Genomic DNA, 22,229 nt, shown 5'->3' on the forward strand with positions numbered 1-22,229 from the left:
ATATTTAAAGAAAACTTGGTAACTTTTTCAACATTTAACTTACGATATCTCGCTAACTATCTGTCGAAAGAAAAAATAGTATTAAACTTTTCTACTTTATTCACTATCAAGAATATATTACTATAATAGTGTCCTAATTTTTGTTAATTTAATGATTTTGAAATTTCCGAAGGTCGATAAGTTAACAAAAGTTAGGGCGCTATTATAGTAATATATTCTTAATAGTAAATAAAGTAAAAAAGTCTAATATTACTTTTTCTTTCAACGAATAGTTAGCGAGATATCGTAAGTTAAATGTTGAAAAAGTTACCAAGTTTTCCTTAAATATTCCAAAAAATATTAAACAAATAAAAATATGTTTCAGACAAAAGTTGTTAAAATTAATTGGTAGAAAAAGAAAATATAATAAAAAATTGGGCTTTCTATTTAAAAAAATTAAGTTGACCTTCAACTTACCTTGAAAATGCCCTTCAAATAAAAAACTGATAATGTCATTCTCTTTCCCCTTCGAGATCATGGAACACGTGTTTTAGCTTCTTTTAATATCTTTCATAGTTTTCGAAATTTTGTACCTGTTACGTTTGAAATTTAGCACCCTGTATATGTTTTCTCGATCATAAATGACAAATACAGAGTCGAAATTAAAAAATTCAAAATAGCGGATCCAATATGGCGACTTCAAACGGCTAACTTTGATATGATATTATGGATTTTAATTTCGGAAACCTGATAACAAATTCCATGATCAGCGACCCAAAATACCTCCATGTATCTATTTCTGTCGAAATCGAAGGATTTTGAACAGTTTCCTCCACCACATTGGATCCGCCATTTTGGATTTCGAAATTCTGACCCCGGATCCGTAATCGGCGACCTCAAAAACATAAAATGAACAAGTTTCGTTGCGACCGTTTTCATAGATCACCGTTAAATGAATTTTTACTGAAAAATATATAATTTTATGCAATTTGTTTATATTTACAGAATGCTTAAATTAAAAAAAAATTGACATTTTACATTTTCAGCACGTATATCAATACTTGACATATCTTAGAAGTGAAAAAATTCGGACGAAAATATCAAAAAGATAGCTTAAATAATTAAAAATGAAGAAAGAAAAGATGGGATTGTGGGATCCCAGCATGCTTCGAAGAGTTGAGCTCAGGTCAGTCGCCGGGCAATTTGTTTTCGTCGACGGCCGAGGACGGCCGACACTGATTCCTCCTCCGAGAGAAAGAACATGGAGTAGAGTAGAGTAGAGTAGAGTAGTTTAGTTCAGTTTATTAGCCCCTCGGGATACGGCCTCTTCGGGCGCGTGCGCTAATTACATGCAAATAAGAGATACGTGAGCGAAAAGTCAGTCGAATTCTTTTCCCGCTGGAATTCAACTCGAAGGCATTCGGCAAACCTTGATTTTTATTCGTGAGTCTCCGAAACGTCTCTATTTGTGACGCGTCAGATTTTTCGTGCGCGCGATGGCGACCTTTCGCGTTGGCGATGCGACGCAAGTTCTATTTTGTTTTTCTCTCATTTGCCGCGCAGCCTGCGGAAGTCCGTCCAGCCGGACGCGGAGCAGACACGCCGAACGGACAATTCCCTGCAGATCTGGCTGCTGGAGGCGAAGGGCGTGCCCGCGAAGAAGCGATACTTTTGCGAGGTCTGCCTCGACAGCACCTTATACGCTCGGACGACTGCCAAGTTGAAGGCTGATTTGTGCTTCTGGGGCGAGCACTTTGACTTCCACCACTTGCCCTCCGTCAACACGATCCAGGTTAATCTGTACAGGGAAGCGGACAGGAAGAAGAAGAGGGACAAGAATGTTTTAATTGGTAAGCAGCTCTTCCTAGGTCGCTCATCCAAGCGATCGAAGCGCGGTATTTGCCGGTCCGTGATCAAAGTGCGAATTTCGAGTCGACCGGGAGGCGCGTAATCTGACGTGTACGCGCGTCTAATGTAACATGATCCACCTGTCACGCCTTGTCCCGTCGCAGGTTCCGTCAGCATACCAGTGCACAACGTGACGTCACGTTACTTGACGGAGAAATGGTATCCCGTGGTGGGTGACAAGGGACCCCTCAAGGAACCTCCCGCGCTAAGAGTGAAGTGTCGCTTCCAGTCGGTTGACATACTGCCGGTTCAGGTGTACCAGGAGTTTCTGGAATACTTGAAGACCGATTACGCGTCGCTCTGTGAGAAATTGGAGCCCGTTATCGGCGTGAAGGCGAAGGAGGACATCGCGACCGCCTTGGTGGCGGTGATGCAGCGGGAGAAGAAGGCGCCGCAATTCCTCGCCGACCTCGTCATGATGGACATTCATCGGATAGGTCGGTCCTCTATTACCCGCGCGACCGCTTGTCATGTATAAATACGTTGGCGCGTTCCAGCCGGGAACAATGGGTCGTTATTGCTTGCAATCGGACGATTCGATTAATTTCTAATTCGAAGACTGCCGCCGGTCGGAGGCGCTCCCTGATATACATGCGATGAATGCGACTGGGAAAGAAACAGCCGCGCGCGGTTGCAAGGAATTCCGTACATTCGAAGACATTTAATCTTCATTGTTTCACTCCTAATATGCCTAATCCCCTTCAATTCGGTTCTCATTCAATTTAATTTCCTTCACATCATTCGGTATTGTAGATCGGACAGGAAATGCCATTTGCGCTTACAATTTAATTCTTTCTTCAACTCGGACAATTCCAGATGACGAAAGACTCACGTTTCGAGGCAACTCGCTGGCCACGAAAGCGATGGAAGCCTACTTGAAATTGACCGGAGACAGATACCTGCAGGAGACACTAGGAGCCGTTGTGAGAGGCGCCGTCGAAGGCGGCGATTGCGAAGTGGACCCGCTCAAGGTCGCTTCCGTCGCCGCGTTGCACAAGCAACAGCAAAACCTGCGCAACGCGGTCGAGCTGGCATGGAGCAGGATATTGTCGAGCCACGCTCACTTCCCGCTGGAACTGCGCGAGTGCTTCCGCATCTTCCGCGAGCGCCTGGCCGATATGGGCCGCGAGGACATCGCGGATAATCTCATCTCCGCGTCGATCTTCCTGCGATTCCTCTGCCCCGCCATTCTCAGCCCGTCTCTCTTCAACATCACGCATGGTGAGTCAAAGACTCACGCGATTATCATACTCTGATCGTCGCTAAGACACGTCATTCACCGTTAACGCATATTTTCTTCGACCATTGCGCAAAAGTCGCCGCGTAGAATCAACTTCGCTCGTTTCTTACGAAGGAAAACAAATACCTGTCGTTTCAGAATATCCGAACGAGAAAGCGGCGAGAAATCTGACGCTGGTGGCGAAGACTCTCCAGACGCTCGCGAACTTCACGAGGTTCCAAGGCAAGGAGAACTTCATGGAGTTCATGAACGACCTGCTCGAGCGCGAAGCTCCGTCTATGAAGAACTTCTTGCAACTAATTAGCGTAAGAATTAACATCTCATTAACATCTCGTATTTCTCACTGCAATTACGAGCGCCTACGCTTAAGGAGAAAGAGATCGCTCGTGTACGGTCGCTCTGTGTGCGCTTGTCGAACCTTTCTCCGCGATCACACAGAATTACCAACTGAAGCGAAACGTCTCTTTCTGCCCGACACAGAGCCCACTGCCAAAGGACTCACCGGCCAATAACTCCCTCGAGTTCGACGGCTACATAGATCTGGGCAAGCAGTTGTCCCTGCTGCACGCGCTTCTACGTGAAAGCATGACCGCGATCGCGCCGAGCTCGCCGTCGATGCCGCCGTCGCGACTGCCCGAGATCCTCGACAGGATCTCGCTGGCGCTGGACCAGCCGGGTCCGAGCCCGGTGCCCGCAGCGCATCGTTACCCGAACCTGCAGAACAACATCTTCCGCTACAACGACCCGACGATCGCCAACAGCAACACGAATCTCTCCATCTCGGCGACGTCGACCCTGAGCAACCACAGCACGCTGAACGGCACGATCAGGGACAGCAACGAGGTGCTGCAGACGAGCACGTTGAGCCACAACAGTTCCCGCAGCCCGAACGTCACCAGAGCGGCGACTTTGCCGCGAAATGCTTACATGCCGACGAACGGCAAGCTGCAGCTGCAAATCACCTCGGACGACTATCCGTTCGAGCCACCCGCGTTCGTATCGCGTTCCCCAACGCCGATCACGCGGCAGCACAGACCTCTCGGGCAGAACCGCTCCGGGCCGGGTTACAGACTGACGGCCAGCGCGAGCTTGGCGAACGTCAATCACTGCCAGGCGCACCCGACGAGCCCGACGCGTTCCGAGAGTCACAGCAATCTCAAGGACTCCAACTACAACATCACGTCGCCGCAGAGCAACCAGCCGAGCAACGGCAGCGTCGTCTCGCAGCAGCAGCAGCAGCAACAGCAACAGCAGCAGCATCGACACAACATGGCGCGCTTGCAGAGCCTCGACATCCACGACCGGGAGGACAATTACAATCACAATTACAACGTCTCGAGGTCGGCCAGCCGGAACCATTGCCACAAGGAGGAGAACGCCAATCAGACGCAGCAGCGCAACTACAACAACGTCTCGAAGACCACGGTGAACGCCAACGTGGTCGTCAATCCGCCCACGAATCTCACCCTGTCGATCAATCATCAGCCCAACAACAATTACAACAACACCTCCAAGGCGAACAACGCGCCCGCCAACGGCAACCTCGACGAGCTGTCCGACCTGCTGAGATACGCGGACGACGAAGTGTCGGAGTCCAAGTCGCAGAAGGGCTCGCAGATATCCATCTCGCAGCTGAGCAACGTGGCGTCGTCCGGCTATCAGAGCTTCGCCGCGTACAGCCAGAGCTCCAGCCCGGTGGACCTCAGCAGCAACAACGCGAACCCGCATATCCTGAGCGCGGCGCCGCTGGCGTTCGCCAATCCCGTCTACCACATGGAGTCGAATCACGCGAGGACGGGCAGGAGGGACAGTAGCAGCTCTGAAGACAGAGAAGGCAGCGGCGGCGGTGGCGTCGAGAGTGTGAGGGGCGTCGACCTGAGCCCATCGCCGCCGCCGAAGAACAACGTGCGGAACCTCCAGAGGAACAGCCAGAACCAGTGGCGGCAAGGCAATCAGGCGCACCGGAACAACTCGGAGCACACGCAAGATGTCTGTTGCACGAAGCTGAGGAGGAGGCTCTCCTTGGACTCCACGAGGGACCTGTCCGACACCAGCGAGGAGGAGAACTGCACCACCAGGAGGAGCAAGTCTCGCAGTCACCGGAGCATCGATCAGGTGAGATCGTCGGGACGAAGGCAGAATCATCGCGAACTCGGTTCAGGGATACCCGGACGCGCGAGACTGACTTGTGTGAATAACAGATCTTTTTTTACAATCTTTTTTACTTCGCTCTGCGTCTACTGTGACTTGTTAACTTGCGAGACTTGATTTCCGCGACCTGCCGTCTGTCTGTCTCTCTCTCTCTCTCTCTCTCTCTCTCTTTCTCTCTTTTAACGAATACTTACCATGTTACTCTTCCCTCGACGTGTCTCAGGTAACACGACACGTCCTCCAGGGTGCGCTAAAATTGCGCCCGGTACATCCTGAACTTGGAGCTTTGGATGAATCTGGGACGTGTCGTATCATTTGGGACGTACGTTGGCTCGTTGTAACTAACACGACGCGTGTCTCTTCGTTTCCAGTACGAAGTGGACATGTATGAAGTGGAGAGGCTGCAGAATAGCGTAGATCGGCTGCGATTGCGCGCGCGATTAGGCGCCACCGAGGATGCCGATATAGACCTCGCGCCGGACACCAACATGAAGAGCATCATTTCCAGGTACTTGAGAATCCCCACGTAACTTGACTACTTATAGCCGCTAAAACCCACCGGATCTCTTTGCCTGAGTGTAAACCCTCTATACCACCGTGATCATTATTATCACTCTCTTATCTGCGTTTCTTTTTTTCTCTTTTTTTTTCACTTCGACGTCTCTCGTCATGTTCAGCCACTCGATCTTCCATGTCCTCATTTTCTCGGCTCTCGTCGTCTCGAGATTCATTCGCAAGCTCCGTAAGAGGAAAAAGAAACGAAAATCTAGAAGTCTTTCTCTCTCTCTCTCTCTCTTTCTCTCTCTCTCTCTCTCTCTCTCTCTCTCTCTCTCTCTCTCTTCTAGGACCGACGGATACGAATTGGCAGCTCTCAGATTCACAGCTAATCGCGCACTTCCAAAGTGACATGACGGTTTTACGGAGTGCGCGGGATTTCTCTTGTAGATCGTCGCGTCGATCTCGCGTCGCCGATCACGTCACTCGATCGGACGGCGCGGCGCGGCGCGACTTTGTTCAGACATTGGCCTCGAGAACGATCGGTAGAGAAGAGATACGCGGTAGTAGAGTCCCGCTACCTGGCGCGGGCTACCCGCTCTTTATTTCGCGCGTCTGTCCGGGATGAAATGTTGCGTGTTTTCTAATCGCGTGTGTACCACTTTTTCTATGTCTAACGGGACTAATGGGGAAACACACTCACCCGTATATGAACGGCTACTTTATCGAAATGATGTATGTTTAACTGATTGTGTGTTCCTGTGCATTCTATCCGCTGCATTTGGTATACTCTGGCTTGATCTGGACCTTGGTGTAAGAGTCAATCATATTTCTAAGCTTTCTTATAATTTTTACATTCTCACATCGTTTTTAGCTTCTCTCTCATCGTTATATATATATATCTATATGTATATATATATCTATATATATATATTTATCTTGCTGTCTCTCTCTTTCTCTCTTTCTTTCTCTCTCTCTCTCTCTCTCTCTCTATCTGTCTCTAACCGAGAAAACACTCTGCCGCGCGGTCGTTGTGTCTCTCCGCGAGTGTATCCGAAGTGAGGCGGGAAAGCAAGCGCGCGTCACACCTCAAAGAGCGTCCGGAGCGTTCGCGCGTTCACCGACGGTTCACCGACATCGTCGTCACGTCACGTCACGTCACGTCACATCAGCGACCCCGTCAACTCTCCACCGAATCGATTGTCGCTCATCGAACACCGACAACACGTCACAACACACTTCCCAAACACGTTCGTGCTGCACGTGGATGTTCTGTGACTCCCGAACTTGGTGAAATCACGTCATCTCTCAAGGGAGAAATGTTCGTCGCGTCCGCGCGAGTCGCCTCATCGCTCGCCTGCTTTTGACAAATGGACATTTCTTTCTTCTCTCCTTGCCTCCCCTACCCCAACCTCTTCACGCGCAACTTGAGGAAACTATGATGCAGACACCACATGGTCCCCGGACGCCTCCGCCTTCACGTCCCGTCTCTCCCAACTACAGCCGAAGTTGTGCACTAGACACACTGTCGCTTCTTGCAGCTTGATTTTGGATCTGTCGATGTTGTCTCACTGATTAATCATGCATCGTGGTGCGCTTGGCTCCTTCTTGACTTCGTCGTAGCGTCTCTCGTTCCTTGGTCTCCGTGTGAGGAAAGTGGAATTCCAAGGTCCGTCGAAGCCGAGTTAAATCACTCGCGGGCGCTTCAGTCCCTGAGGAGAACGGACCTGGATTCTCCACGTTTGAACTAAAAGAAACCGGAGGCCCGAGAGACGTTCACGCGCGAAGCTCGATTCCACGTACGCTGGGCTCCTCGGCGTCCTTCATTCTCCGAGCGTCGCGAGGAGTGATCCTCAAACAGAAGTTCCCGGAGAACGAAGTTCGCTCCGAGGAGCACCTTCGGCGAGACGCCGTAGCTTTCTGTGAAGCGCTTCCTTTTCTCTCTCTCTCTCTCTTTCTCTCTCTCTCTCTCTCTCTCTCTCTCTCTCTCTCTCTCTCTCCTATTGTTCTCTTGTTTTCTGCCCGCACGCGTAACGCTCGTCCGCTTTTGCCCGCAGGTTAATCTCCGTGGAGGAGGAGCTGCGTCGCGAGCAGCAGAAGATGTCGGCGGCGTTGTCGTACAAGCAGCGCGTGATCGACGCGCAGGAGCAGCAAATAGCCGCCCTGGGCGCAGCGAATTCGCGTCTGATGTCGACGAATGCGAGCCTGCTGTCGGCGCTGAGCAAGCAACGCTTCAATGCCAAGTCGCAGGCGGCCGGTGAGGCCGCGCCGTTGCTGCAGAACATCGCCGACATCGGCGAACTCAAGAGCTCGTCGTGTTAAGCGTGTCGTCGCCAGGAGTCGCCGAGGCCGGAAGAGCGGCGGAAGATCGACGGACGGGACACGCGAGCGAGCTTGCACGCGCTTGTCCTCCTCGCGTAGCGCGATCGTAGATGCCTCATCATCGACGACGGGATCTTCCCCGAGTGATCGCACGCTCCCGTCGCAATCGAATGAATACAGTCGACTCGCCGCAGGATACGAGGACGCCGACGACGGGCGGTTTAACGAATCTCTGTGAGATCGAGAGGGACGATGACGCGGGGAATGGCGTCTTCTCGTCGTACGGGAGAGGAGAGGCTCGTCCGGAGAAACGTGTGAGGGATCGACGGGGTCTTCCTCGGTCGCGATTCGCTGCGTGCGTCGTACGAGTCGCGTTTCGTTTCAACGCTCGCTGCCTATCGGTAGGCAGTTTCACACTCGGCGCTCGATCGTCCGGGACGAGATTAACGCCGGCGGTGTCGCCAGAGTGGGTGTCGTGAAACTGTCCGGGAGGGTTGGGAGGCGAGGTCGGGATAATTCCGTTTTCTCTTGGACGACGCGATGGAAGTCGAAGGAATAGCCAAGTTGTTTCGGTCGGTCAGGGCTCTTCCGGGTTGCTTCATGACACCCTGGCCAAAGATTCGAGGAGGCGGAGTGGTTCTCGCGGGTAAGAAGGAAGCCGCGAGAGAGAGATGGGATTGCGAGCGACAGAGTAGAGCGAAAGAGAGAGCGAGAGCGGAAGAGAATAGCGTGCGCGAAAAAGGGGAAAAACAGAGGCTACTTTAGTGAATAGGCAGAGAGACAGGCGGAGTAAGTAGGCAATTTTCGTCGAGTTCATGTGACAGCGTTTAGGATAGGTTATTTGTCGCCGCGACTCGCCCGAGGCCCGCTTGAGAAAACCGCCGCCGCGTGAACGACGACCGATCAGCTCGCGTCAACGACGGATCAGTCCGGGGAGGAGCGTGTGACCGTTCGCGAGAGTCTCTCGACTCTGCGACTTCGCTTCGTTCGGCACGAACGAAACGAAAGTGGCTAATAGGACGTACAGCTGAACGGACGCGCGTCGAGATCGGAGAAAGTGCGCGGTACAAAAAGATTCACTTCCGTCGCGTTTAACTCGACTAATAAATAGACTCCAGACTTTGCTTGATAAAAAGAGAAAGAATTTTTTTTATTTTTCCCGGAGTTAAAGACTGAAACGGGAATAATCCCGCAACAAAGTTATCTTTGGACAAAATTCATCTTTGATAAAAATACGAAGGGTGAGAGGTATTTCGCTCTTATTTGCGAGCTGAGACTACTTGCGAGTTTAACCAGTCGTGTTCTACAATGTTATGATATCAGATGATAAGGCGAATATGCTTTATTGTTCTTTTAAAACGTAGTTCTTTGTCGCGCGATTTCTCGAAAACTTCATCAGTTCGGCTCTTCCACTTTGCTACTGTTGCCTTGTCGTTGGATATCGAGTATCTTGTTCTTGCACTTGGAATACGGATTCCACGCGGTCGTGAAACGTCCAGGTTTATTTGTGTCGCGCGAAAGTCACGCATGCCACCGATGCGATATCTCGGAAGACTCGAAACCAGCATAATTCTGACGACTTCAACTTCGCGGGAAGGAAACGATACTCCCGTGTCGTGTTCCTTCCTTCCTCGTTTGTTCGCGAAAGGATCGTCGTCGTTCAATCGCAGCAGCGAGCGCGATGTCCTGGAGAAATTCGACGAGATTACGAGATTATCGTTCGCACGCGAGAACTACGGTTCACGCACGTACAGGAACATCTTCGTGCGCCAGGTTCGACCGCACTTCGCAGGAACTCGCAAAGACTCGTCTATTTTTCTAGTTTGTTCCGCTTAGCGCGTCTCTCTCTCTCTCTCTCTCTCTCGCGACGCGACTTTTCTCCTTGCCTCGTTGCTCATCGACGTGGGATCACAGGCAAGTCGCACGAAATAGCCGGCACGATTTTCTCAGATGATCGAGCATCGTACGAGTTGCAGGACAGGCGTACGTTCGTTAGAAGCCGCCTGTCTCTTCCGCGAGCGACACACGAGATTTCATCGAGCGAGAATAGCCGACGAGAAATGCGCACCGTCCCGAGGAATGAACTCCCGAAGTCGTCGACGTCCCTCGCGCGTCTTTGGATCATCCCCTCCCTGCTTTTGCCACTTGTTTTCCCTCTCACGAGGCGCGAGAGAATCGTCGCGACTACCATTTCGATTCGACACGACAACCCTTATTCTATAAGCGACGATATTTATTTAGTAGTGTCTACCAAAGATGATGAATTTCGCATTGTAAAGAGAGAAAGAGAGTGAGAGAAAGAGATAGAGAGCGAAAGAATACCGAGAGATTTTCTTTTTATGTAAGATATCTTTTTTTTTTTACTTTTACGTCGGCCGTACCCAGTGAGGGCGGGAGAAAATAAACGCGCTTATTCGCGGTCGAGCGAGAAGAACGACGCGCGAAAGAGCCCGAAAGAGTTCGAAAAGGACGATCTTCTCACTCCGTTCACTCCGCAGCGAGGAGAATCTTACACCGAGACTCCTAAGTAGCGCGCGCGCGTGCACGTGCACGAACCGCCCGTCAAATAATTCTATACGCGCGAACGAGCGAGCGCGTGATGCATGACAATTAGAGCCGCCTCCCCGAGAAGTCTCGTTCGCGAGTTAGTGTGTTTACGTTTTATTACATTACGATAACAATTATTATTGTAGCCATTGTCGTACAATGCATGCGTGAAAGACTGAGTGAGAAAGCGGGTGCGAATCAGTAGCGAAAGGGAGAGAGAGAAAGAGTGGGAGAGACAAGAGAGCGAAAGAAGGGGAAAGAGAAAAAGAGCGTGTGTGCGTGTGTATGCTGTGAATGAGAGAAAAAGAGAGAGAGAGAGAGAGAGAGAGAGAAAGAGAGAGGACGGAAAGAATGAGAAATAAAGAACAAGAGGAGAGAGAGAGAGAGAGAGAGAGAGAGAGAGAGAGAGTTGAAAGAAGTGAGAAAAGATCATAATCAGTCTAATCTCGTTAAAGAAAAGTATTATCTCGTCGACTTTGTACCATAGCGTTATTCTCGATGCGTGTTCGAGCGTTTGAGTTTCTTGCCTCACGCCTATTATTTTTGTATAGAGATTGTCCTTCATATTCCCGTTCTCCACCTCCTGCTCCCCTGCCCGCCCTTTTTTCCCATTCCCACCGATTCCTTATTATTTGTTTATGTACTTTAACTTCACCCTGCCGCCTGTCGCCAACCGCTCTGCGTTCGCAGGGAAACTCGTCGGCTTTGTGAAAGGCACTTTTGTCCAACTCGTCGAATGTATTTACGTCACGAAATTAATATATATTAACGCTACCACTCCCTTCTTCTCTTGTTGGACGATGTAATCGAATATCTATTTAAAAGAGATCCACACTCTTAAATAGCGTGTACATTTATTAAGTTTTTTTGGTATATTCGTTTCTCTTGCAATAGATCACCTGTATTTAAACGTATAGCGACTATTACACTACATGAACAAATAAATACGTTAGACATATTATAAAAATGAGTTCGATAACCTTGACATTTTGTAGTATTTATTTGCAGTGGTAAGCTAAACAATTCTTATTTTAAGCCTTTTAAAAAAAAAATATTCTCTGGAAGGAAAAATCGAGGATATTATTATTTTGTATAATTTAATGAGTATCATCGATGTAACTCCATTTTCGCATTTTGCATTAAGAGATAATGAACAAGGATCAACAAGGTATCCCGGATTCTGGCGGGAAATTTGAATTTTTTAGTTTCTCTATCTTCGCACTTCGTACATCCACCGACGAGATACTATAAAGACTGTTGAGCGGTTTTCTCCGCTGAACACAATGATTGTTGACATACTTATGTCATACCACGTATATTTCATTTCTCGCCTTTCGTTGTGAGTAGTTAGTGCGTAGGCGTGCTCCGCAGGCAGAGCAACAGCTCTCATCTTTCTCGAGTCGGGATGCGTCCCGAAAGTCATTAAAAAAAAAATGACAACCTTTATGTCCGCAACCGTACATGTAATGCGCGAAGCAGATGTGCAAAATAGCCGGAGTGTCAGGGAAGGAATGCAGGCGTAGTTCCCCTGACTCCCCCCACCATGGTTCGAGCGGTAGGCATCCCGCAGGGGTTTTAGTCGGTAGAAGGCCGACATAACCCCCGCCCTCCCCAAGGGGCGGGGTATCCATGAGGATTTCCCCTGCGTGACCAAAAAAAAGATGTGCAAAATACGGACGTGATTCTAACCTTTCGAAGTGACACACGTATATGTAATTGCCGTTGCAATAAGCCCGAATGTGATACAAGTTTTTAATATCAGTTATAATAAAGAAAAAAATACTTATCACGAAAAATAATATTGGTAAAATTACGGTAAGTAATAAAATACTCGTGTGTGTGCGTGATCATGAAAAAAATATATATGGTATGTGAAATTATAAAATTTTGTTATTAAATTTTTATATAAATTGTAAATAAATACTCACAGAAAAACATACCGAAACGGTAGCGCGCCTACAGAAGTATATAAAACTGTTTACTGCGCATCCTTTAGTCCGTATTCTGCGCAAGTCGTACATACTTTTTGGCAACAGTTAAAGGGACACAGTTAGCAGTCTAGTGTATTATATAGAAGTCTGTGCTTAGCTATCGCTTCTCTCACTTTAATAATGGATGCATCCAGAACCACGAATGCTCACTGAGCGCTCAATGAGCTTTTACATTTGATTGGTATATTCTTTTAGATTTAAGAATATACACCAATCAGATGCAAGAGCTCACAGTGAGCATTCATGGTTCTGGATGCACCCATTGTCTTCAAGTCCTCTCGCGGAACGCGCAGTCTATCTGTATAAGTCTATGCCGAAAACGCCGTGTTGACCGCTCAAGCCCGTTCTACATTAGTCGCAAGACACAGAACGCAAGTCGCAAGTCGTAGGAATTCACCAATCACAGTCGAATATTCCCTTAACATTCGACTATGATTAGTGGATTTCTACGACTTGCGACTTGCGTTTTGTGTCTTGCGACTAATGTAGAACGGGCTTTGGGTTCCTCTCTGGGTTCACATGTTTAATGTTACTACTTGTCCGGTTAAAATCCCTAGAAAATGAATTCTCCTATTGGACGCATTAGGTAACATCTCGACGTATTGCATATCGGACGCAATGGGTGCGTTCACGACACTCAACAGTTGCACAAGGCGAATGGCGTATGGGTACGCCTTATTGCCTAAAGCCATATACCGAACGAACGAACGAACAGTTGCGCAACTGTTGAGTAATTGGTCAACATTATTGGTCTGAATGTAAGGATCTAACAGTAAGGACCAATAGTCACTAATCGCTCACTGAGCAATTTTCTCCGCTGAACGCTGAACTTCCACTTGGTCTGTTCTTTTTAGCTGCACTACTGAACTGGTGCAATTAGTTAAAGTGAGAAAAAATATAGTTGTCTCATTCTAACTTATTGCACTAGTTCCGCAGTGCAGCTAAAAAGAACAGACCAACTATGACATCTGGAGCAAAATAATATAGGACAATATCATGGCGTATAGGGATATCTACTTTCCTCCGGAGCCAGTTTAGAAGGAGAAGAAGAAGAATATAGGACAACATCGATGAGAGAATCGTAAAACTCATAACGAAAGTTTAAAAACGAAAAGCATAAATACGCTCTCACGTTTTAAGGGAGATCTTTGACATGTCATTCGCGAGTGTAATGTTCGTGTGATAATAACAACAAATATAATAACGAGCGTTGTTTATTTATTTAACAGTAATACTAAAAGGAAGATATCGTTGATCAGTGAGCGTCTAAGTCTAAGCAAATCTTGAAATTCCAAATTTCAAAAAATTCACCAAACGTACTTAATCAACTGCCCTGCAACAATCTTATTTGGGTAAAATCAAAAGTTTTCGGTCATTCATACCGAACAATGTATTGTTTGTAACAGTGTGATCTAACCTCGATTGCATCTTGTTATTAACACATTGTGATATTGGCTAGATTAGATAGCATTTATTAGGAAAGATCTATTTTTCATAGAATTTTTTTAATTTATACGCAGCTCGAATTTCCTCAGTGTGAAAAGTCTTTATTGCCAATTAAATATTATGGAAAACATCGCTAGAGAATACCTCTTCTACTACAAGATCATATCTTCTGCAATGTAAAGCAGCAATTAAATTATAACTACGCCAAGAAAACATGTGCAGATGTTACGGAGTACTCTTAGGTGGATGACAGGTCTTTCAGGGATGGATTCCGGTAAGAAAGTAGAAGCAACTACTAGCAGTCAGCGCACTGTCGCAGAATCTGGAAGTTCAGACTCTATAGAGGTAATTGAATATTATTTTATTGATATGACAGTATAACGTACAAAGAACTAATTCAATTGCAGGTAGACAATTCACATACAGTTCTACTAAAGATAGCAACACTATATGCTGAACGTCTTATGAATGATATTTGCCTTGTTGTTGATGGTGTGGAATATCCAGCACATCGACTTATACTTTGTGCTTCTAGTGACGTTTTCCAAGTGAGTACAAATTTGTTCAACTCGCCTTTATATTAAAAGTATTTGCATTGTTAGCATTATTTTATTTGGCGCTTTAAAGCATTTGTACCTTCATTGTATTAAGGAAACTAGATAAATTTAAGCATAAACAAATGTATGTTAATTGAATATAAATAATAATATTTTACTCAGTGGGAAATATTCATAGAATTGTCTTTATGTGCCAGGTGATGCTAATGAGCCCACAATGGAGTGAATCTCAGGAAAGCAGGGTAACTCTCCAGGAGACGCCCCAATGCGCACCAATATTCAGCGAATTCCTACGTTACTTTTACACTGGCCAAATAAGAATCAACTACAGTGTCGTGCTGCCGATACTATCCTTAGCCGATAAGTACAACGTGAAAGATCTGATATCGTTGTGCCTTGACTACATGCAGAACCACATCGCACTGGCTGCCATACATGGCACTCTAGTGTCCTGGCTGCAGTACACATCCAATTGCGGTCATCAGAGCATTAGCCATACGTGCCAAAACTTCGTCAAGTGGAATCTGGAGCTCGTGGCGAAGACTCCGGACTTTGGTAACTTCGATCTGGATATCCTGGTATCGCTGTTGCACCAGAGTAGCTTAGTTGTAAAGGACGAGATGACGCTCTACAAGTGCCTAGAATCGTGGCTGGATCATCAGGCATATCGATTAAAGGCACAGCTGTCGGCGGACGAGCTGGAGGCTACGCTTCATCAACTGGTAATAGCCGTGATGTCACCCGTGAGATTTCCGATGATGTCACCGCGGCAATTGGCTGACCTACTGTTGTCCCCGTTGACGAAAAAGTACAAAGAGTTCTTCGTGGAACGCATGTCGATCGGCATGTCTTTTCATTCAGGTCACACCGAGAGGGTGAGAGAAGTGAGCTTGAGCGAAGAGGATGGCGCGTTGCTGTTCGAGCCGCGGCTCTACACAGTCGATACATGCAGCTCGCTGCTGACCATCGAGAACTTTCACGGGTTACCATCCTACCACACGAGAACACTCGTGTTCTCCAGCCACTCGAGTTTAGCGGAGTACGCGGGCGACAGAGCGTGCGAATGGGTCGTGGATATCTATCCGAAAGGTGTATGGTTCAAGAAGTTTTTCCTCATAGTGTGGCAGGGAACGGTGGAGATGCCGGAGCACGTGAAACGATCGGTGAGACTGTCGTTGACCTGTAAGGAACCGCCGGTGAACAGCAATATGCGCGTGAAAATAGGTGTGCTGATCTACGGCTTGCAAGATGGCGTCGAACACATCGCTCGAATAACCGAGATCATACACAGGTTCAGTAGGAAGGACCGCGTCCTCAATCTGGACGATCTCCTGCCGTTCGAGGAGCTCAATCCGCAGCAGGGATCGATGCCGGAAAATGTGGTGTCTCCCTTCCTCGTGGGCCCCAATAAGGACATGCTCAAGCTGCACATCGTTATATCGCCAGCCAATTAGCATTTATAAATATAGCTTACAATATACAGTTGCGTCACTAACTAAGTATTACACATCGGAGGAATGTTCTCGTTCTGCTTGCGTCACATAGAACTTGAACAAAGGCGCTACCAGAAAGAAACCTGAGAGTAGCTCCCGCGGGCCGTTTACGAGCTAGCCCAAGGCTTCTGTGTGGCGCCGCGAAATTCATCTCTTTCGAGTCAATCGTGCGATTAACGAATCCCTTATTCTTTCTCTTCTCCGATAGCGAGTATTTTCTGAACGTGCGCTGAGTAACTATGAGAGAATAATATCGGCGTGAGGTACTTGATGTGCAATTTCTTCGCGCATTTCCGTGAGACGAGCTCGCTTCCGTAGATTCGCGAGGTTCGAGAGACCGACTGTCAAAACACTGTTCATGTGATACCGAGTAACATCCTGATGAAGTATATTACATCGCGAGTGTAACATATCACGTGCAATATACTTCAGAGAATGACAGTAGCCCCCGCTGCCACGCTGTGATCGTGACTCTGATTCTTTGATGCGTAAACTCCAATTTCTGCGATTTCGCCGACGGCTGTGTGACGTGTGTGTGTGTATATATGTGTGTGTGTGTGTGTGTGTGTGTGTATGTGTGTATGTGTATGCATATAAGTGTGTATATGTTTGTACGTGTATATGTGTGTATACCCGAGATACGAGCATTATTTTATCTCGCAAAAAATCGTTGACGCTATCATAAAATATGTGACAATGCAGAATGCGTGTGGACACTTAATGTAACATAGATGTACGTATCGATATAGGCTTGCTCGTTAATCTCAAACCGCAGTCTGGTATTACAAGTTTCTGACAAATAGTGCAATCGTCGATATTGTTTCAAGGAGATATGATATAGCGAGAGTTCCTCCTCGTATACCTCGTGTGCGAAGTTTGCAGAAATGTCGCCGCGTCTCGTTGAAAGTAGCAAGAAAGAGAGGAGGAGGAAGAGGCAGGAAGTTTCTTAGCCGGAGCAGCTTTCAGTTTCTCACGCATCTACTAGTAGTACAGTTTACCCTAGGCGTCACAATTTCGAGATACGGCGCGCGTCTGCGAATTTCACGGCGAATTTCTGCCGCATATTTTCTTTTCTTACTACCTTTTTGTACGACGAGTAGACAATTCGGCGACGAGAGTCGCGTCGACAATTTGCGGCCCATTATTTGCGTCGCCGCTATGTGTTCCTGCATTGACGATTGACATTTAATTTAAATCTATTGACGTTGGATCCCCGACGAAATAACACGAGACTCTGAATAAATTATATAATATATCAAGTGAGCGTTTGCAGTATCTTTGCAGTACCACATCTGAAAACATCCCGAATATACGTTTAGGACGCGCAAGGATGAATCGAAGGATCATTCGGAGAATGAACGAGAGACATCTTACCGATTCGATCACAGATTTTTAGTTTTCACCACGATATAACGACAGAAATTTATCCGATCCATCTCCCTACCGAACACGTCCCTCAACGTCTTATAAAAATAATTGAACGATAAGATATGTAATAATTAATAATCGGGCGCCCGTTTCAGTGTATACATCACTGCTGAAATTTGTAGGCCGCGTTATCGTGACGAGTAGATACTGGTGAAAGGAGCAGTATGTTTCGCCGCTAATATCTTCAGTTACGACGCAGCTGCCGGTGTGCTCGGACGATTTTACTTGACGTATAAATTTTTCAGACGCGTTTACTTTACTTTGTGCGCTCGTGTGAGTCTCGCGATTACATTTCCTCTAGAGACAAAATGAAACTGTATTCCGTTTCGGACGGCCCGCCGTCTCTCGCATGTCGAATGCTGCTGAAAGCTCTGAAGATCGATTTCGAGCTGATTAACGTGGACTTTGGGAAAGGCGAGCACATGACTGAGGAGTATGAGAAGGTATTTGATCAAAAAGAAACGGTGACGAGTCTCGATTGTGGATACATGAAGGACCTCTTTCTCGTAGCTCAATCCGCAGAAGGAGATACCCACTCTCGTCGACGGCGATCTCGTGATGGGCGAAAGGTGAGCGTTATAATTATAATAATAATTATAATATAATTATAATAATAATTATAATATAATTATAATAATAATTTTATTATAATTATAATGATAATTTTATTATAATTATGTTATATAATAATACAATAATAATTATATAATAATAATTATAATATAATTATGTAATAATAATTATTGTAATTATATTATAATTATTATTATAATTCCTCGGAATTTTTCAAAGTTTCAAAGAAACGCTCAGAGCTTTCCGCCAGATCGGAAGTTCGAAGGTCTACAGACGCGACGTTAAGTGTGCGCTGCAACGCGCGATTGAGAGAACAGGATGCAGCGTTGATTATAAATTATTAATAACATCTTGCGAGACCGTTGCATAATTCATATCACATCGCTGTTTTTGCAGCAACGCGATCTTACAGTATTTAGCCGACCAATATGACACGAGCGGCAAATTGTATCCGAAGGACAACAAGCTGCGAGCGATCGTCAACCACCGTCTGTGCTTCAATTTGGCGCTTTATTACCGCAATATCTCCGAATACGTGGTGGGTGCGCGTCGATTTAATTGCTGCGTTTAATTGAGCTTCTCAAATAGATTCAGACGCGCGCTTTATCGCTTGTTCGCAGTTGGCACCGATATTCTTCGATTATCAACGCACCCCGCTCGGTCTGAAGAAAACGAAGATCGCGTTGGACATCTTCAACACGTACTTGCAGCGCGGAAACTGCGAGTATGCGGCGGGCGGTCAGTGCAAACCTTGTTACTTTCATCTTCACAATTTCGTTTCCATTTCAATTTTCCACTCGATACTCTTTCGAAATTTGAGGCCCGGTCATTTCGCAGCAACAATTTTAGACAAATTTAAATCCAAAGAACGTTGATACATGCTGATATTTTTAAATGAAAGTAATTTTTTAATTAAAATATTTTTGGGATTTTGTGTTTCATCTTGTTATTGTATTTTTTAATTATTTTATTTCATCAACTAAAATCTAATTATAACAAATTAATGAAAAAAGGTGAAAAGCAGATTAAATATAAATTGGCACAGTTCTTTTCTCATCAATTCTTTGGAGAAATCACAGAACTATCGACAGCTATCGATAGCTGTCCGCCTCTACTGGAAGCTTCAATCGAAAAGATTTTACGAGCGATCAACTGACGATTTTTGTTGTATCACACAGACAGTTTGACAATCGCCGATCTGCCGCTGATAGCCTCGACGATCTGTCTGGAGGTCATCGACTTCAAGTTGAACGCGTGGCCTCTCGTGGCAAAGTGGTATGACAATTTCAAGCGAAAGTATCCCGACCTTTGGGAAATAGCGCAAGGAGTGATGCGGGAGCTCAGCTACTTCGAGAAACATCCGCCCGACATGTCCGAGATGGACCACCCCATACATCCGGTGCGCAAGAGCGCGTGAAGAACTCCCGCAAGGTCACGCCAAGTTCAAACGGCTCGTATCTCGATTCTTCAGCCGAAACGAAAAATAGCCGAAGCAAAAGAAATATATAACCATATTACCGTACATTACTAGAAAGTGCATGTTTCATTGTTCCGCTCTCCCTCTCTTTCTCTCTTCTTCTTCCAAAGCCTCGGACTCGCGCGGAGGGAAGAACAACACACAGGGAGGATGGTATTCTTACTAAACTAGATTTATTGTTGAGACACATCACATTCGCTCGTCGTAAGCTTCCGTAATACTTCGCACGTCGACGTTTGACTAGAATCTCTAGAGTCGCACGAACACACCTCACGACGAATGTTCGCGCGATCGCCGTACGTTACTTCGCATCTCCGTGTAATTGACAATATATACGTACAAACGAGAAACGAATCCGTCGCTGACGGATTTCCAATTTGATCCGGCCGTTAAAACTTACGCGTGAAACTTACAGACGACACTTGTCGTGGTTACACGTATCGAGTAATATCGAGTAGTGACAATCGAGTAGCATCGAGTGGAAACTAATTATATCGAGCTACGCGTAGAGCGCGCGTAAGGATCATTAGATCGAGAGATTAGTCGAAGAGAATGACGTATACACCGGTGAAACAAGTTTACGAAATATTCCTTGTATTTTTTTTTCCTTAAGAGCACGACGCTCTCTTATAAAAACGCATGTGTATATTTGATACAACTCGTGTCTCGCGAAGCTCGTCGCGGAGATTCTCGCTCGACTCCTCGCGGTCGAAGTTTCGACGTCGCGAGCGGATCCCGGAATCCTCCCGTGAGGACCGTCGAAAGCGTCGCTCAGCGTCGGCTTCGCGTTCTCGAGACTTGGGAACAACAATAACGGGAACGATACATCGTAAATTGAGCCGCCACGAACCGAGCCCTCCTCATCCCCTCCCCTTTCTCTCTTTCTCTCTCTCTTCATCCCTCTCTGTCTGTCTCTCTCTCTCTCTCTCTCTCTCTGTCTCCTTGCAGACCCACGCTTCCTCTCGCGGACGTCGCAAGAGCCGCGAATCGCTCGTTGGAACACTATGGTAGACGATTGAAAATTTATTGCTCGGGGTCAGTAAAGATTAGACTAGTCTATTATCCACCCTGTGACGTCATTCGCTAATCCCGCGGGATGAGTACTTCGCTACGAGTCCGTTCCTCCCCGTCGCGACGCGGAACTAACGATATCTACACGGTGCAACGATCTCAATCGGAACTACTTCGCTATTTCTGATTGTCTTTACGTATTGCGCGCGTCCGTCTGTGGTTCCCATCGGCAACGACGACGACTATGTCGAGTCGAGTGCTAACGCGAATGCTAATCGACGATAACGATGAAAAGATCTCGATCCGATTAATTGTACCTAATTGCGTTTTCGCTCGGCGGGTTCTCGCTCGTCGAGGTTCCGGCGCGACAACGCGCGAAGGTGAACGCTTGATTATCCTGAAGCGATCGATGATCGACGCGTTTTCTCATCCTCGTCATGGCTTTCGTTCCCCTTATTGCGATCGAATCGAGACACGTCGGAAGCGAGAAGTAGTGTGGAGGTGAAATTCAGGGATAAAGTATCTAGCTAATGGAGCACCGACCCTGAGGCGAGTATCTCTTCATACACGAGAACCAATGCGAAGGAAAAGGCAGTGGCAGAGTTGGGAAGTAACTTGTTACTTGTAACGAAGTTGCAGTTGCAATTATTTTTTCTTTTTGGTAACTATAACTTAACTTTATTCCGTTTTTTCATCTGTAACTGTAATTCAACTTGGTTATATTTGTTTGGTAACAAGTAGCTAATTTAATAGTTACTTTAATAGTTACTTTGTATTTCAAGCTTAAGTTTCTGGCAGACCAGCACGATAATGCGACTTGCGATGCTTGATATTCAATAAGCATACAGTTATTTTAGCTGCATTTGAAAAACGCGCTATTGCATCATCTACCTTTATCGTTCATTAAATGTGAAACAAGGATAAAATAACGCAATAGCGCTGATAATCTCCTCTTCGAACGCAATCTGTATTTCTTTCAAAAAAATTGTACGTCTTGGACATTTCCGTCGCGTGTCGTCAGTTCTTATTTGTTAACATAATCTGCATTCAGCGCTGCGTGGTTTCAGTTATATAAAAAATTCAAGCAATAGATAAAAAATCTTTGGAGAAGGATTATAAAATCCCACGGCCAGCAGAAATATTCGAGCAATATTGCAGCAAATATTACAGAAATATTACAGCAAAAATTTGGAAATGAGAACAACCGGGCATTTCTCTGCAAAAAACGTATGCTGGCAAAAAAATTATTTATGCAAGTAAAACCTCAATTGCAAGTCTAAGGAAACATATGAATGTAAGTCTTTATTTACAAAATATCAATATATCTTTCAGTGAAAAACTATAATTTTTGATGTTAAGTTTACCTTTAGTATTTTTAGCATTTATTATCCTCATTCATTCACTTTCTTATAATTGTTATTAATAGTCTTAAGGAGTAAATATTAATTGCTTATTTAAATTAACGAATCCAATTTATAAAAATTCTGTACAATATGAGGAATATAATGATCAACAAACTACTTTTACGTAAAATTGAAGGAAAATTTACACAATTACGAAATTAAAAATAATAGCACAATTATTGTAAAAAGGTAACTGAAGTGTAATGAC

General features: G+C 46.1%; 3 protein-coding genes across 10 annotated transcripts in view; all 3 read left to right on the top strand.

Moving 5' to 3' along the window:
* Positions 1-11,603, top strand: part of raskol (Ras GTPase-activating protein raskol) — a 264,298-nt gene extending 252,695 nt beyond the window's left edge. For 7 of the 8 annotated variants that reach the window (XM_025300970.1, XM_025300971.1, XM_025300972.1 and 4 more), the window contains 7 exons: positions 1,543-1,829; positions 1,992-2,324; positions 2,704-3,108; positions 3,266-3,432; positions 3,608-5,242; positions 5,650-5,786; positions 7,831-11,603. In XM_025300970.1, the coding sequence (XP_025156755.1) occupies positions 1,543-1,829; positions 1,992-2,324; positions 2,704-3,108; positions 3,266-3,432; positions 3,608-5,242; positions 5,650-5,786; positions 7,831-8,095 (3,229 nt within the window). In that variant the 3' untranslated portion in view covers positions 8,096-11,603. The remainder of the gene's footprint in view (positions 1-1,542; positions 1,830-1,991; positions 2,325-2,703; positions 3,109-3,265; positions 3,433-3,607; positions 5,243-5,649; positions 5,787-7,830) is intronic. The other variant, XM_025300969.1, reaches the window with a different exon arrangement.
* A 2,044-nt stretch (positions 11,604-13,647) lies between these two features.
* Tango10 (transport and golgi organization 10) lies at positions 13,648-17,400 on the top strand. The gene is made up of 4 exons (XM_011152702.3): positions 13,648-13,985; positions 14,154-14,424; positions 14,487-14,627; positions 14,834-17,400. Exons 2-4 carry the CDS (start codon positions 14,302-14,304, stop codon positions 16,088-16,090), a joined length of 1,521 nt encoding a protein of 506 aa, XP_011151004.1. The 5' UTR covers positions 13,648-13,985; positions 14,154-14,301; the 3' UTR covers positions 16,091-17,400.
* Positions 17,401-17,725: 325 nt separating this feature from the next.
* Positions 17,726-19,657, top strand: gfzf (GST-containing FLYWCH zinc-finger protein). Its single transcript, XM_011152715.3, has 5 exons — positions 17,726-18,000; positions 18,068-18,126; positions 18,527-18,668; positions 18,751-18,868; positions 19,309-19,657. Exons 1-5 carry the CDS (start codon positions 17,866-17,868, stop codon positions 19,545-19,547), a joined length of 693 nt encoding a protein of 230 aa, XP_011151017.1. The 5' UTR covers positions 17,726-17,865; the 3' UTR covers positions 19,548-19,657.
* The last annotated feature ends 2,572 nt before the right edge of the window (positions 19,658-22,229 follow it).

This window comes from Harpegnathos saltator, unplaced genomic scaffold (assembly GCF_003227715.2).
Source record: "Harpegnathos saltator strain DR-91 unplaced genomic scaffold, Hsal_v8.6 scaffold393, whole genome shotgun sequence".
NCBI lineage: Eukaryota > Metazoa > Arthropoda > Insecta > Hymenoptera > Formicidae > Harpegnathos > Harpegnathos saltator.